This window comes from Hibiscus syriacus, unplaced genomic scaffold (genome assembly GCF_006381635.1).
Source record: "Hibiscus syriacus cultivar Baekdansim isolate YM2019G1 unplaced genomic scaffold, ASM638163v2 tig00112319_pilon, whole genome shotgun sequence".
In the NCBI taxonomy this organism is placed as follows: Eukaryota; Viridiplantae; Streptophyta; class Magnoliopsida; order Malvales; family Malvaceae; genus Hibiscus; species Hibiscus syriacus.
In genome coordinates, this window is record NW_024063301.1 from 1,718,367 (window position 1) to 1,734,184 (window position 15,818).

Below are 15,818 nucleotides of genomic sequence, written 5' to 3' on the forward strand. Positions count from 1 at the left end.
CATCAAGCAGGTGCAGTACCCTCCATGCTACACCAAAAAGTTAAGTTTGTTATCGACGGGGCCTTAGTAATTATCAATGCTGAGGAAGATATCGTGGCAAGTGTGACCACAGAGGCCCATATATCGAAGTAGATGAGGAAACGGTGGAGTGCTCATTCCGCTCCTTAGAATTCGTGAATACCACATTCGTGGTAGAAAGAAGAAAGATTCCTCAACCCCGACTCTCCTAGTGCACCAAGATGGAAATCAAGCAAACCTTGGGATGAGGCGCCAAGACCGGAAGAGGATTTGGGAAGTTGCTACAAGGAATGATCAATACAGTCCTTCCTGTTTTGAAATTAAATCAGTTTGGGCTCGGTTTTCAGCCCAGTTACCATGAAAAGATGAATGAAGTCCAGAAGAATCTAGAAAGAAGACTAGCCAGGTTAACTAGAGTTGAACTTCAACGGGAACCCATGGCATTCCCACCTCTTTACCAAATATTCAAGTCAGGTGGTTATGTGTTTGAAACCACCACATCCGAATTAGAAGCGGCTCTAGAAGATCTAAGCATCAATGTCGTGACCACAGAAGATGTTGACAACGAAGACAAATTCGGGATATGCCCCCTGCCACCTGGGTTCGTGCCTAGCAGTTGGTCGGTGGAAGAACTACCTGTGGTTTACAAGAACCTTTCAGAGTAATATTCGAACTATCCCTATTTGCCTATACTCGGGGCAATAGGTGATCTTTTGTAAGGGTGAATAAACATTTGGTTTAATTTCAATAAAAGATGCATTTATTTCCTATGTCCATGGAAAACAAATTTTATTTCTTTTTGGATTCATTGTCTATGTTCTATATTTTGGCACTTCATTTCCATTTTTCTTTCGAATTTGATTCTTGACTATTCCATGTGGGATATTTCCTCTCACACACACATATATTCTTTGTTCCTTCAAGACCCCAGATAACGATAATATAGGCACTGATGATCCTGATCCGAAAGTGGATTTTGAATCGGCCATTTGTCTCGGGGAATTTGATGAATGCGAAACTAAAGAAGAGTGTGACTTACCTACCGAATTGTTAAGAATGATAGAAAGAGAAGAGAAGCAAATACTACCACATGAGGAGGCAGTCGAAATCATGAATCTGGGCACTGAAGATGACATAAATTAGGTTAAAATAAACATAACTCTCTCAGTTGAAGCAATACAAAACTTGATAGTCTTACTTCAGGAGTATAGAGATGTGTTCGCCTGGTCATATCAAGACATGCCGGGACTAGACACAGATATGGTAGTTCATAAACTTCTAATTAAGCCAGGTGCAAACCCGTGCAACAGAAACTGAGAATGATGCGACCTGAGATGCTCCTTAAAATTAAAGAAGAAGTCAAGAAGCAATTCGATGCCAGTTTCCTTCAAGTGGAAAAGTATCCAGAGTTGGTGGCCAACATAGTGCCAGTACCGAAGAAAGACGGGGAGGTTCACATGTGCGTCGATTACTGGGATCTTAACAAGGCGAGCCCTAAAAATAATTTTCCTCTGCTTCACATTGACACGTTGGTAGACAATACAGCCGGGAATGCTTTCTTCTTATTCATGGATGAATTTTCGGGATATAACCAGATCAAGATATACCTGGAAGACATGGAGAAAACCACGAGTCACAATGTGGGGAACCTTTTGCTACGAGTTGATGCCCTTCGGACTGAAGAATACTGGGGCAACATATCAGAGAGCTATGGTCACCCTGTTCCACGACATGATGCACAAAATAATTGAGGTTTATGTCGACGACATGATTATCAAGGCACAAACCAAAAATGAACATGGCGAGAACTTGAGAAAACTCTTCAGAGGTTGAGGAAGTTCCAGCTAAGATTGAACCCTAGCAAGTACACCTTCGGGGTAACATCCAGAAAACTATTAGGCTTCGTGGTCAGCAAAAAAAGGCATCGAGGTCGATCCCGATAAAGTTAAAGTTATTCAAAGTCTACCTCCACCACGAACAAAAAAAGAGGTCAGAGGTTTTCTGGGCAGATTGGACTGCATAGCACGGTTTATATCTCAGTTAACCGACAAGTTTGACCCAATCTTCCGTCTTCTCCGAAAGAACAATGCTGGAGCATGGGATGAAAAATGCCAGATTACATTCGAGAAAGTAAAGGAGTATTTGTCTCACTCTCCTGTCATGATGTCCCCTATCCCGGGCAAACCTCTGTTCTTGTATCTTTCCATATTCGAGAACTCCATGGGGTGTGTCCTAGGTCAACATGATGAATCCGGGAAAAAGGAAAGATCCATATACTATTTAAGCAATAAGTTCAACGATTGCGAGGTCAGATATCCTCCTATCGAGAAGGTTTGTTGTTCTTTATTCTGGGCCACAAAAAGACTCCGACAATACATGCTTTATCACACTACTTGGTTGATTTCCAAGTTAGATCCCCTGAAGTACATGATGGGTGTACCTACTCTATCTGGAAGGTTAGCCCGATGGGAGATGCTCTTGTCTGAATTTGACATCGAGTACGTGAGCCAAAAAGAAATAAAAGGAAGTTCCATATCAGAGTTCTTGGCTAGTAGAACCGGTGAGAATTACGAGCCATTAGACTTTGATTTTCCAGATGAGGACCTGATGGCTATATCCTTAGAAGAAGCAATCACTTCAATGGACAGTTCCTGGATAATGCATTTCGATGGTGCATCAAATGCATTAGGACATGGCATCGGGGCAATTCTGATCTCTCCAAAAGGGAACGACTACCCATTTACCAGCAGACTGAACTTCGAATGCACCAATAACATGGCATAGTATGAAGCCTGTGTTTTGGGAATCCGAGCTGCACTGGGGCAAACCATAAAGACCTTGCGGATATACGGAGATTAAGCGTTAGTAATCTATCATCTTCGCGAAGAATGGGAAACCAAGGATACAAAGCTGATGGAATATCGGAAGCTAATACTACATCTGCTTGAAGAATTCGATGAAGTCACCTTCCACTACGTGCCTAGAGAAGAAAATCAAATGGCTGACGCTTTAGCTACCTTGGCAGCCGCATTCAAGGCTGGTGGGGAGTCTGAAATGATGTCAATTAACATGCAATCATATGAGTACCCAGCTTATTGTTACCAAATTGAAGAAGTAAAGACACTAAGCCTTGGTACTACGACATTCTGCAGTATATCAAGCATCAGAGTTATCCAGAAGAAGCCACCAAAACCGATAAGAGAACCCTTAGAAGGATGACAGGTGGATACGTCCTTGACAGAGAGTTTTTATACAAGAAAAACCATAATCAAGTCCTGTTAAGGTGCGTCGATGCTGAAGAGGCAAAAATGATAGTGGAAGAAGTACACGATGGAGTTTGTGGAGCACATGCAAATGGACATATGATGTCAAGACAAATAATGAGATGCGGATATTTTTTGTCTACACTGGAAAGTGATTGCATCAACTATGCTAGAAGATTTCATAAATGTCAGATTTACGGAGATAAAATCAATGTTTCACCTCATCCACTTCATGTAATGACGTCGCCCTGACCTTTCTCTGTTTGGGGCATGGACATTATCGGGAAAATCCATCCGAAGGCTTCGAATGGTCACTGTTTTATTCTCGTAGCGAATGACTATTTCACGAAAGGGGTAGAGGTTGCATCGTATGCCAGTGTCACTCAGTCCACTATTTGCAAGTTTCTGAAGAAAGAAATCATATGTCGGTATGGTCTACCTGAAAGGATCATCACCGATAACGCTACAAACTTGAACAACAAGATGATGAATGCTGCTTGTGAGCAATTCAACATAAAGCATCACAATTCTACTGCTTACAGGCCAAATATGAATGGAGCAGTAGAAGCAACAAATAAAAATATTAAGAAGATAGTAGAGAAAACGATTGAAACTTACAAAGATTGGCATGAGAAGTTGCCTTTTGCTCTGTTCGCTTATCGAACCTCGATACGAACCTCAACTGGGGTAACTCCATTTTCCCTAGCTTATGGAATGGAAGCGGTGCTACCCATTGAAGTAGAGATTTCGTCACTCCGGGTCTTGACAAAGGTCAAACTGGTTTATACAGAGTGGGTACAATCCAGATATGATCAGCTCAACCTGATAGATGAAAAGAGACTGAAAGCCATTCATCATGGTCAAATATATCAAAAACGAATGATCCGAGAACATGACAAAAAGGTGCGCCCGAGAATATTCCGCGAAGGAGATCTGGTGCTAAAAAGAATTTGGCCAGTCCAGAAAGATTTCTGAGGAAAATGGACACCAAATTGGAAAGGACCTTATGTTGTGAAAAAGGTCTTCTCCGGAAGAGCCATTGTCCTGGCTGAAATGGACGGACCTGAACTGCCACATCCCATCATCTCGAATGCAGTCAAGAAATACTTCGCTTAGGATGAAAACCTGAAAGGGCGTCTTAAGTTGGAAAAAAAAAGGGAAAAAACAAAAAAGAGAAAAAGACGTTTAGGGTGAAAACCCGAAAGGACGCCCTAAATTGAAAAAAAAAAGAAAAAAGAGAAAAAGAACAGAAGAAAAAAGAAAAAGAAAAAGAAAAATAAGGTAGGTTCAAGATGAAAACCTGCAAAGGGCGTCTCGCGACCAATGATGGGTCCAAATTGAAAACCCGAAAGGGCGATTTTGGATATCAGTTCAAGAAATCCAGACAGTGAAAGCATCCCGGCATATGAATCTTCTACAAACTCAACAAATCGGAGAAATGTTACACTCTCCTGAACCTTGTCACATTTTCAAAGATCATTTGGCAAAGGATGCATTCAAGGTCACCAAACGGCTTGTCACCTCATAAGTGCCCACATTATCGAGATCTAAGACATTCATTTACACCTCATCATGTATTCATTTTCCAGAATGTTTGTCATGTATTATTTGTTCTTTTTTTCTCCCATATGAATAAAGACAATCTTTTTCTCTAAATCCTTTTTAGCATCTTGAATTGAACTTAAACTCAATGATTTATCTACTTATGCAAAATATAATTGCATATTACTGTACAAAGATTCATTGAAAAGTACAGGTACCCAGAAGCCGATCAAGGCTCATGCATATACTTGAGATGGTCGAGAAGTATTTCCCGAATAAAGGATCAAAGGAACAAAATATGCACATCAGATTTCAACATTTGAAGAATTCAAGACCAGAGATCGGAATTTCAAGATTCCAGACAGGCAACCGGAGATCGAGATTTCTCTCCAGAGCCCCAAGATAACATATGTTGCATAGGCATTTTAGGCACACCTAAGAGCATTGCATTCATAGCATCAAATGTATGCATAACTTTTTCAAGTTTTAGCTAGAGTCAATTTCAACTTCGCAGTGGAGGATATTGAACTCGAAGCAACCCAATTTGCTCGAGAGTAGATTTCAACTTCACGACGAATGATATCTAACTCAAAGCCAAACTTTATAATAAAAGGGTCATCCATGGTTTTAACTTCACGGCGAAGAGAATCGTGTCCACCCGCAACATACAATACTTGGATTTCAACTTCACGACGAAGGATATTCAAGTCAAGGCTCAACTTCACAACGAAGGGGCCACCCGTAATTGCAACTCCACGACGGAGGATATCGTACCCACACGTCCACGATTTCAACTCCATGACGAAAGATATCGTGCCATTCGGGGCTTAACTTTACGACGAATGGGCTTCACAATTTCAGAGCTAAATTCAACTTCACAGCGAAGGATATTGGACCCAAGACAACACAAGCTCAATTTCAAGACGAAGGGGCGGCTGATTGTCAACACAAATTCATTCAGAGTCAATTTCAACTTCACGACGAAGGATATTAGACTCGAGACGGCACAAGCTCAACTTCACAGCGAAGGGGCGGCTGAATGTCAACAAATAATTTCCCAGTTCCAGAACCAATTTCAACTTCACGGCGGAGGATATTGGATTCGGAACAAAACTTGGATTTCAACTTCACAACGAATGATATCTAATTCTCAGGCTCAACTTCACGAAAAAGGGGCCACCCGCGGTTTCAACTTAATGACGAAGGGAATCGTGCACACAAGCAGCATCCATCTCTAGATTGGATTTCAACTTCACGACGAAGAATATTCAACTCAAAGAAGGAGTGTCTGTCAATAAAATTTCTAGTTTCAGAGTCAATTTCAACTTCACGGCAGAGGATGTTGGCCTCGAAACAATGCATATCCAATTCCCAGGGTCAACTTCACGACGAAGGGGCCATATAAAATTCCAACTTCACAAACAGATTGACCCAACTTCGTGACGAATGAGTCATCTGTAACATAGCCATATCAAAGTCTTCAAGACGAGTTTCACTTTCACGACGAAGTATCTTGAGCTATAAGACGATCCAGAAGCTGCTGGTCAAAGCTTTGAGCTCGGTTTCAACTACACGACGAATGATATCGCGCTCAGAATTTTCCAGATCGACTCAACCTCACGACGAGGGAGTTATTTTGGGATTCAACCCGAATCAACAAATCAGTCTCAATGTTGGATTTCAACTCTATGACGGAGGGCATTCGATAAGGACGGAATTTGTGTCTTTTAATCTTTGCTCTATTTTTGTGACACGATAATGAGCAAAGAGGGGCAGCTGAAGACACTTAAATTCGTCCATCATAATACATACATATATATATAATATCATATAATGTTATAAATTATAATATATATATATATATATATATATATATATATATATATATATGGTTTATTTACATTTTTTGAATTTCTTTTACAGGCCCAACAGTAATGGCCCAAATCCCACGTGACCCAAGTGACCCAGCTGTCGAAACTAGTATGGATTAGGGTTTGTGTAAACCCTAATCTCTCAACCTCTCATCCAGTCGCCAAGCATCTTGACCATTGGATCAAGGTGTGATCCAACGGTCTACAGAAACCCTAATTACTTCAGCAACATCTCAGCGCCGCAAGCCCTCACGCAGCACGCCTTTCTCCTCACGTCTCCTCACGCCACACGAAGTCGGGAATCTCGGCAACTGCCAACAAAACACAAAGATCTCGCATGAATAACCAACAAACAACCAAGTTAGAATTTTAATAGGACTCAAACACTGATATTAGGCTATAAATATGTTTGTAGTCCAACTCATTGTACACGGTTGAGAGAGATTACGAGAGGCAAAAATCACACACAAATACACGCAAGACACAGAGAGAGATTACGAGAGTCACACAAAACTCAAAAGCATTTGTTATAGCATTGGAAGCTTTTTTTTGAAGTGAAAATAAAAGAAAGGTATATTTTTGCTTACCTTTTCGTTCGTGTGGTCCCTTGCATGCCCGTTTTATCTCCTTTTGTTGCATTTTTGTTCGAAATAAAAAAAAGAGAAAAGCTTTTGGCCAATGTACGGGGCGTTTTCGAGATCTATTGTTTTAGATCTAGCCCCGAGGCGTTTGTTTCTCAAACAAAGTTTTGATTTTTTTTTAAAAAAAGAGGGTGAAGAGAGCTTTCGGGATTTTTGAAGAAAATAAAAAAAAAATTGCCGCCGATGAATGGTAGTGGCGAGGTGACGCTAAGGTGGCCGGAATCTAGGTTCATGCGAGAACCCTGCCGTGTTCTTATTTTTGAAGAACACTTGAGAGAAATCAAAGAAGGGGGGCTCTCGTTTTGGTGAGAAGAGAAGAATGAAAGTTTTTAAAATTTGTTTAACATATATACTAGACCCGCGGATGCTTGCCGACCTGACCCATACATAAAAGTGACCCACGTGTTTTATAAATCGGGTAAACCGTGCATTTGATGCCTCTGGTTTTATAAAGTTCTGATTTACCCCCTTAAGTTCCAATTTTACTTCGAATTCCTATTAAATTTGGCCTTAAATTTCATTCTATTTCCAATTTAGACCCCATATATATATAATTGTTACGTTTAAATCCTTATATTATAATTGTATATTATTTATGTTGATATACACATATTCTTTTATATTTTATTGGTACAGCATTATTAATATATATATATATATATATATATTCCTAATTATGCTTATGATCACTTCTTATTTCTAGTACTATATCATATAATCGTATGTATTTATATATTTCTATTCATTTTTGGTTCTTTACTATTATATTTTATTATTTTGTTCTTTTTTGTTTTTACCTTTATATATACATTATATTTTTTTCTTTCATATAATTATTTTTTTCTTTACTATTATTATACTTGCCTATATTTGATTTATTTCAATTTTTTCTCTTGCTTTCATTTTATTTTTATTTATTTTTTTATTTTTTACTTTGTTAATTTATTCCATCTAATACGTTTCTCGATTTTTTAATGATGATTTCAAACTTATCTAAGGTTAGCAATTTCGATCGTCATTTTACCTTTTAAGTTAAACTTACAATTTCCTTACTTAATGACAATTGGAAATTACATAGTATCGAAAGGGCAGTTCAAGGGTGTTAACCCTTCCTTGACCGTAACTGACTCTCGAATCCGATATATCACTGGTAAGACGCAGATTAAGTAAGAAATAAGGTATCTGATCAGCCCATTTTGTTTAAAATAAATGATCGGTGGCCACTACTAACCCATTTTTCCTAAGTCGAAGTTCAATTCCGAACCCACCCGAAAGACGTTTCCGACAGTGATATAGACTTTTATTGAATTCAGAGAATGAATTATTATTTTATTTAAGATTTAATATTTTATCTACAGATTAATCTAGAAAATCAATATTTTGTTTAATGTCTCACGTAATCAAATTAATGAGTTGGCAGTTCAAATATTATAATAAAAACGAGATAAAATAAAAGTGATAAGAACGTAATTTTTTTTCCAAACAAATAACTAAAATAAAGAACCAAAAATAAAAGTGACATCGCATGTAGTTTACCATTGTTTCATTATAAGAATCTAAACTGAGTGAATGCAATGTTCTGGGAACATTGACCAACTCCCTCGAAGGAGAAAACTTTAATACATGAAGAAATTACAACCAAACTTCCAAGGAAATGGAACAATTATTACATGAATCATTTCTACTATCTCATTTATGGTTCTCAACCAATTAAATGAGTACACATCACATTTATTTTTCACATTATATTTCTTAAAAATTAAAATTTTCAAATCATCATCTTCTTTATTTCATCATCTCCTTCTTCAATCTTAAAGCATCAAATCTCCATGTTTTGCTCTACTCTTTCTTTAATCCACCATTATAGTCTAAATGAAAAATCACCACTTCTTCTTTATCTCATCCTTTTATTCCTCAATTTTAAGCATTAAATTTTCATGTTTTTGGTATGTTCTTTCTTTGGTTCACAATTGTAATCCATTTTAAGCATTAATCCTTTTCAATTGTCATATATAAGGAAATTCTCATATATCATACATCAATTTAGAAATTCTCATATATATTTTGTAATGAGATTTTGTTGGTCAAGAAAAAAACAAGAAATACAAAAATATATAATACAAAAAATAATAAAATTTAAAAGTATTTTAAAATAAAATTTTAAAATACACTTAATAATACTGTGATATCAACCTATAATAATTATTAAATTTAATGAATAATATTAATAAAATAATAAATTGATAAAAATAATTAAATATAAAATTTTCAAGAATTTTTTTGAAGTTGGGGGTTTTCCTGTGAAAGAATTGATTTAAAATTAATTTAAGATAATTGTTTACTTAAATATTTTCTTATTTAACTTAAAAAGTTATACAAATTATAGTATTTTCGATTTGTCGCGTTATAATGATTTTGTAGTTTACAATAAAAAAAATATTCAATTTATAATAATTTTGATTATAAATGAAAATATTTTGAAAAATATAATATTTAAGGTTCTATCTAGCTAAAAAAAATTAGACTTTTGATAACATTTTTTTATTACCATTTTTAGCCTTGTATTTATCAAGTATTTAAGACTCTTCCTCCGAAGTTTGAAGAATTTGGGATAATTGACAAATAACAATTCCAATTACTAATGAATTAAGCCTAAAATAGTTGAGTTCCGGGCTGCAAAGCGAAGTCCAATAGCGGCAGAAACTCCAAAAAGACAATGGTTTAAAAAAATCGGCGCCATTGGCCGCGGCTGGAGTTTGGCGTCGGGGATTGCGGTTGTTGAAAAATCAAGTGTAGTTCCGAGTTTGAAACACACGAATCCAATCCCCCCCTGGTGAGTGAAGAACCAGAAGATATGCTAAAGCTTTTAGGTTCGATTAAACATGTATCCAAATCCCCTGTGTTGAAAAATCGCAATGGTAATTCCTATTCCCACTCTTCTTTGTTTATCTCATCGTCTTGTTCCTCCGATTCCTCATCTGTTCGCTGCCTCAATCTAAGCGCCAAGGACGTGGTGGCGTCTTTAAGAGACTGGTTCAAGCCCCCGACGCCGAACACTGCTTTTCTCGACCGCATCTTCAGCATCTTAAGCTCCCAAGAGCAAGCCGCCCGGGACGATGCGTCTTCGAGGCATGCCGCCGACCTTGCTCTTTCTCACCTCAATATTCATCTATGCGAGGAATTTGTTCTTCAGGTTCTCTCCTACGGCCGCCGCTCCTCCAAAGGGGTGCTCTCTTGCCTCAAGTTCTTCGACTGGGCGGGCCGCCAGCCGGGATTCCAACACACCCGAGCCACTTACCATGCCATCTTTAAGATTCTCTCCAAGGCGAAGCTAATGCCCTTGATGCTTGAGTTCTTGCAGGATTTTATGAAGCATAGGTGCTCCCATACGATCAGATTTTACGAGATTTTAGTTATGGGTTATGCGCTTGCAGGGAAACCGGGGATGGCACTCCAGCTGTTCGGCAGAATGCGATTCCAGGGTACTGATTTGGGTACATTTGCTTACCATGTGCTTTTGAATGCTCTTGTGGATGAGAGTTGTTTCGACGCCGCCGACATGGTTGCTAAGCAGATTTTTATGATGGGGTTCGAGAATGATATCACTTACTCCATCCTGGTCAAGTGTTTGTGCAAGCAGCAAAAGTTGGATGAGGCAGTGGCCTATTTGCGCAGTTTGGCTGAGAGAAGGAAGTTTGTCAGTGGGCATGCCGTGAGTATTGTTGTGAATGCGCTCTGCAAGGGCAACAGGTTCAAGCATGCTGCCACCTTGTTGCAGGAGTTCACAGAGCTTAATGTGCCATTGGAACATGCTTACGGGATCTGGCTTCACAATGTTGTGCAACAGGGGAGGTTAAACTGGTCCTTGGACTTTGTCAATAGTACGAAATTATTAGATAAGGACGTTCCCCCTTTATTTCAGTGCAATGTTTTGGTGTTGAGACTCTTAAGAGAATACCGAATGAATGAAGTTTATGATTTGTTAATTGAAATGCATAAAGATGGTATTTCACCTGATAAGGTCACCATGAATGCGGTTTTGTGTTTCTTTTGCAAGGCAGGGATGGTCGATTTTGCCATTGAGTTGTATAACTCCAGGTCAGAGTTTGGACTTTCTCTTAGTAGGATGACCTATTGTCATTTGATCAATGATTTATGTTCGATTGGAGTTATTGATGAAGCCTATTGCGTGTTAAGAAATTCAATTCGTGAAGGTTACTTCCCTAGTAAAAGGATCTTCGTTATTCTTGTGGATGCATTGTGCAAAGACGGAAAACTTGACAAGATAAAGGAGCTGGTTGTTCTGATCCTGGAGAGGAAATTTAGACCCTCCCATGCTAAATGTGACCTGTTTATTGTGGCTTTGTGTAAAATAAATAGGGTTGAAGATGCCTATTTATTACATGGTGAACTTAGTAGATTAAACAAAGATTTTTCACCTGAAACTTACTTTCACTTGATTCATGGTTTTTGCAAGTCAAATAGGGGTGATATTGCCGCAGCACTTCTACTTGAAATGCAGGAGAAGGCTCATAAACCAAATAGAAAATTATTTAGATTTGTTTTCTGTTGCCTGTGCGGTATGCAAAGCCCGGAAAACCAGTTCTTCAAATTGCTGGAGATGCAGTTGTCTCAATTTGAACCAAGCTCTCAAATTTTTAACTACTTCATTGTTGGGGCTGGTTATGCCAAAAAGCCTGAACTAGCAAAAGAAGTGTTTGAGATGATGCAAAGAAGTGGGATTACGCCTTCTCTGAGGTCCGACATCCTTATGTTGCTTAGTTACTTAATGAATGACAGAATTTCTGATGGTCTAAACTTCTTTAATGATGTACGCCAGAGAAGTCGTGCAGGGAGAAAACTATATAGTTCCATGGTTGTAGGTCTTTGCAAAGCTGACAGGATTGATTATGCATTGAATTTCATGAGGGAAATGAGGAATAATAATGTACTTCCAAGCATGGAATGCTATGAGCTTCTTATACAGTCGTTGTGCCGGAAGGAAAGCTATGGCTTGGCTGTAAGTCTTGTTAATGAGTTGGAGAAAACTAGGGGTTATATAACATCCTTTATTGGTAATGTCTTGTTACACTCTTTAAAGACCGAGAAGTTGTATGAGGCTTGGGTTCAATTTAGAGAGCTGCAAGATGAGACAGCAGATATTTTGTTTCTCGGCCAACTAATTGGAATATTTTCTGGTTGTATCAAAGCAAACCAAGATATTGAGACCTTGGAAGAAATTATTGCAAAATGTTTCCCAACTGACGTCTACACATATAATACATTATTGAGGAAGCTAAGTGCAAGCAAAGTGGACCATGCTTTTGAGTTGTATAATTGGATATGCGAGAAGGGTTATAAGCCAAACCGATGGACTTATGACATAATAATACATGGTCTTCTCAGAAAAGGTAGGAGAGCTGAAGCTCAGAGATGGCTGGAAGAGATGTTTGAGAAAGGCTTTGACCTAACAGAGCGTACCAAACTGTTAATTTAACAGTTTGTAGATAAAGTCAATGGCCAGGTATTTCATAGCAGCGAGAAATTTCTAAGCCTTTAGTTTGTCTTTTTAACTTTGTAGAAAAATGAACATGCTTGAGAGCTTTATTTGATTGATTATGTGGAATGCATCCTTAAAATATCTTCATCAAACCTTCTTTTTTTTCATTGTGGTGTTGCTCATTGCATGCAACAGAATGAAATATAATTTCTAATGTCACTATAAGAATTTTTCTTTACTACCATTTATAATTGAGTTCCTCACATGATGTCATCCATCACTTTAAAGAGATGCAAAAAATTTAAGTGATATGATTAGTCAGCTGTACGTTCTGTCGCTACATTTCCATGCATCTGGCATTAGATTCTCTTCAAGTTTACCTTTTGTTTTGATTTTCTTTAATTCTAATATGTTTCAAGTTTTCTGTTGGGGAGTTATTGTGAAATGGGTTACAAACTACCATGCTCTTCCTACTGATGTAGCATTTTAGTTTGGAAAAAAAAACAGTTAGATTGATTGCATTTGGTAACTTGAATTTAGAAGAGTTGATTTTCAATTTTGTATAAATAGTATAATAAAAACATGTGAATATCACTTCATTGTTGTTTCGAATTCATCGGCTTAATGGATTCCTATTTATTTATGAATCTGAAATGCCTACATGTATTTGTAAATTTACCTTGGTATATCCATTCAAATATAAGGACAAGTTCTAATATACATTCAAATTGAATGCATATAAATCATATAAAGTTGAATCTCTTTATTCTAAAATTGTTTTACTATTCTGACTCTCTCTGAATCATTCACACATTACTCTCTGAAATGTAGCTTCTAACAAGAATCCTAACCAAAGGCGTAGAGAGCAAGGGAACGGTAGCGTCTTATCTGATCTGGACCTACCTATCAGATTAATATCCGAAGCAGAATTTTCAGGTAAGGATAACACATTTATGTGCATCAACATATATTTGATTCGACTAGAAAAAAAGTTATTCATATTGATATTGAATTGTAATTTTATAAACTCGATTCGACTTGAAAGAAATTTCAAATTCAAACTGAGTTATAAAATACAACTCGAATAGTAATTCGAATAACTCAATTTTTAGTAATTAGTGAATTTATTTTTAAGTTTGAGATGATGCCTTCGACTTTGCATGATATATGTATATCACATATGAAAAAATATGAAGAATTACATATGCATTGTATATGATTATAAAAAACAATTCAAATATTAAAATCAAATAATATCGTAATAATGTTATAAATATTTACAATTAAATTTAAACAAAAATTCAAAACCTCAACTCCTCTCAAAAGATTTTAAATCAAATTCAAATTTTAAAATAAAACTTATCAATTCGAATAACTCCAAAAATTTAACTCGAATGAAGATGAGATAGCTTTAGCTTCATCACAAGGTCCGCCAATACAGACTCCGTAGAAGAACCCTTTATACTAAAACTGTGGAAGATGCTCTGGCATACATTTTATCGGTAAAAAGATTTATGTGCGAAAATTTTAAAATATAATTTATTAATAAAAAATTAAAACACAATATAAATCAGTTATAATTAAAAATCTTATCTGTAGTCACAAATTTTCGTCCAATCCAATTATACAATATAATATAAACGTTTTATTTATATTATGAAAACCACATGTTTTTAATACATATTATATCTTTAATAATTTTGGGTTTTTTTTGTGTAGGCCCAAGTCAGTCTTGTCAACCCCACACATTCAAAAAAATATTAAGGCTTCATGGCTCCCCATTTAGCTTTGAAGGATAAACTGGTGAGAGTCCCAACCGCAACCAACTCTCATTCCACTTTTCCCGGCGACGTGTCCTCATGGGAGCTTGTTAAAAACATTTTGATGTTTCGATATAACAAATTAAATTAAAAGAATTTTAATTTTGAAAATAATTTTTCTAAGCATATTCGATATATTAAATCGAATATCAAAATATTACTCAAAGTATTTCAAAGTTCATTTTAAATCCTTACTCAAGTGTAAAATTAAGTTTTAATCTTAAAATAATTTCAAAACGATTTTACAAAATATTTCGAACCATTTCAAAGCCAAAAATTTCAGATTGCTCAGAGGGAACCGATTCCCCCCAGGGGGTATCGATTCCCCCACTGTTCAACGGTCGAAATATTTGAATTTTACACTTAGGGAACCGATTCTCCCCACGCTCCAAGCTGTTTTATTAATTGATTTCACACTAAAACGGCTATATTATCTTCACTAATCATCCTCAACATTCAGAAGTGATTCAAGGTGTATTTAAGCAAGCTTAGAAGCCATTGATCAATAAGAAGAAATATCAAGCAACTAGAATCAAGAGAGAATCAAAGAGAAAGCATTAAACCTCAAGTTTGAGCATTTCAAGCCTATTTTTCATTCAATGTTCATTTTGCTTTCAAGAACACTTATTGTGCTCAATTGTATTTATTCTTGAGTGTTCTTCCTTTGTTCTAGAATTGTGCAAACATATTTTCCTTGTGAGGTTTTTCTTGTGAGTTTGCAAATTTGTAATTTTCTCTTTGAGAAAAGAGTGTTCTCAAGAATTTAGGTATATTCTTGAGAGAGTTGTAAGGTTATCTCTTTGGTCTCAAAAGAAAGAACAAATTAGTGAATTTGTTGGAAAATCCTTAGTGTGGATAGCTGTAACACCTCAATTTAGGGGCTAAAATTAAGAAATTATAAAGTGGCGGATTTAATTGATATTTTGAAAGAAACATTGGGGATTAAATTGTAAAGTTTTAAAGTTGGCAGACCGTTTTATAAAGTGCAGGAAATTCAGTGGCTAAACCCATGATTTAACCATTTCTTATATATGATGAATTATAAGATCCTCCCCGTGCGCAGGTTTCATATTTTCCAGATTTCCCTTCTCCAACAACCCAACTTCCAACTCTGATCTACTCGTCGTTCGACCTCCAAACGACGAGCTGAAACCACCATCGTG

The 15,818-nt window shown here is 36.8% G+C and overlaps 1 protein-coding gene across 2 annotated transcripts; it reads left to right on the forward strand.

Moving 5' to 3' along the window:
• Positions 1 to 10,108: 10,108 nt before the first annotated feature.
• LOC120177812 (pentatricopeptide repeat-containing protein At1g71210, mitochondrial-like) lies at positions 10,109 to 13,789 on the forward strand. Of its 2 annotated transcripts, none has more exons than XM_039183822.1 (2): positions 10,109 to 12,859; positions 13,667 to 13,789. In XM_039183822.1, exon 1 carries the CDS (start codon positions 10,190 to 10,192, stop codon positions 12,830 to 12,832), a length of 2,643 nt encoding a protein of 880 aa, XP_039039753.1. In that variant the 5' UTR covers positions 10,109 to 10,189; the 3' UTR covers positions 12,833 to 12,859; positions 13,667 to 13,789. The 2 variants fall into 2 exon arrangements, with proteins under 2 accessions (XP_039039753.1, XP_039039752.1); XM_039183821.1 differs by having other exon boundaries at positions 13,678 to 13,789.
• Positions 13,790 to 15,818: the final 2,029 nt, after the last annotated feature.

Bases quoted from the DNA above. Each gene is read 5' to 3' on its own strand.
- LOC120177812 (XM_039183822.1), top strand. From the start codon at position 10,190: ATGCTAAAGCTTTTAGGTTCGATTAAACATGTATCCAAATCCCCTGTG.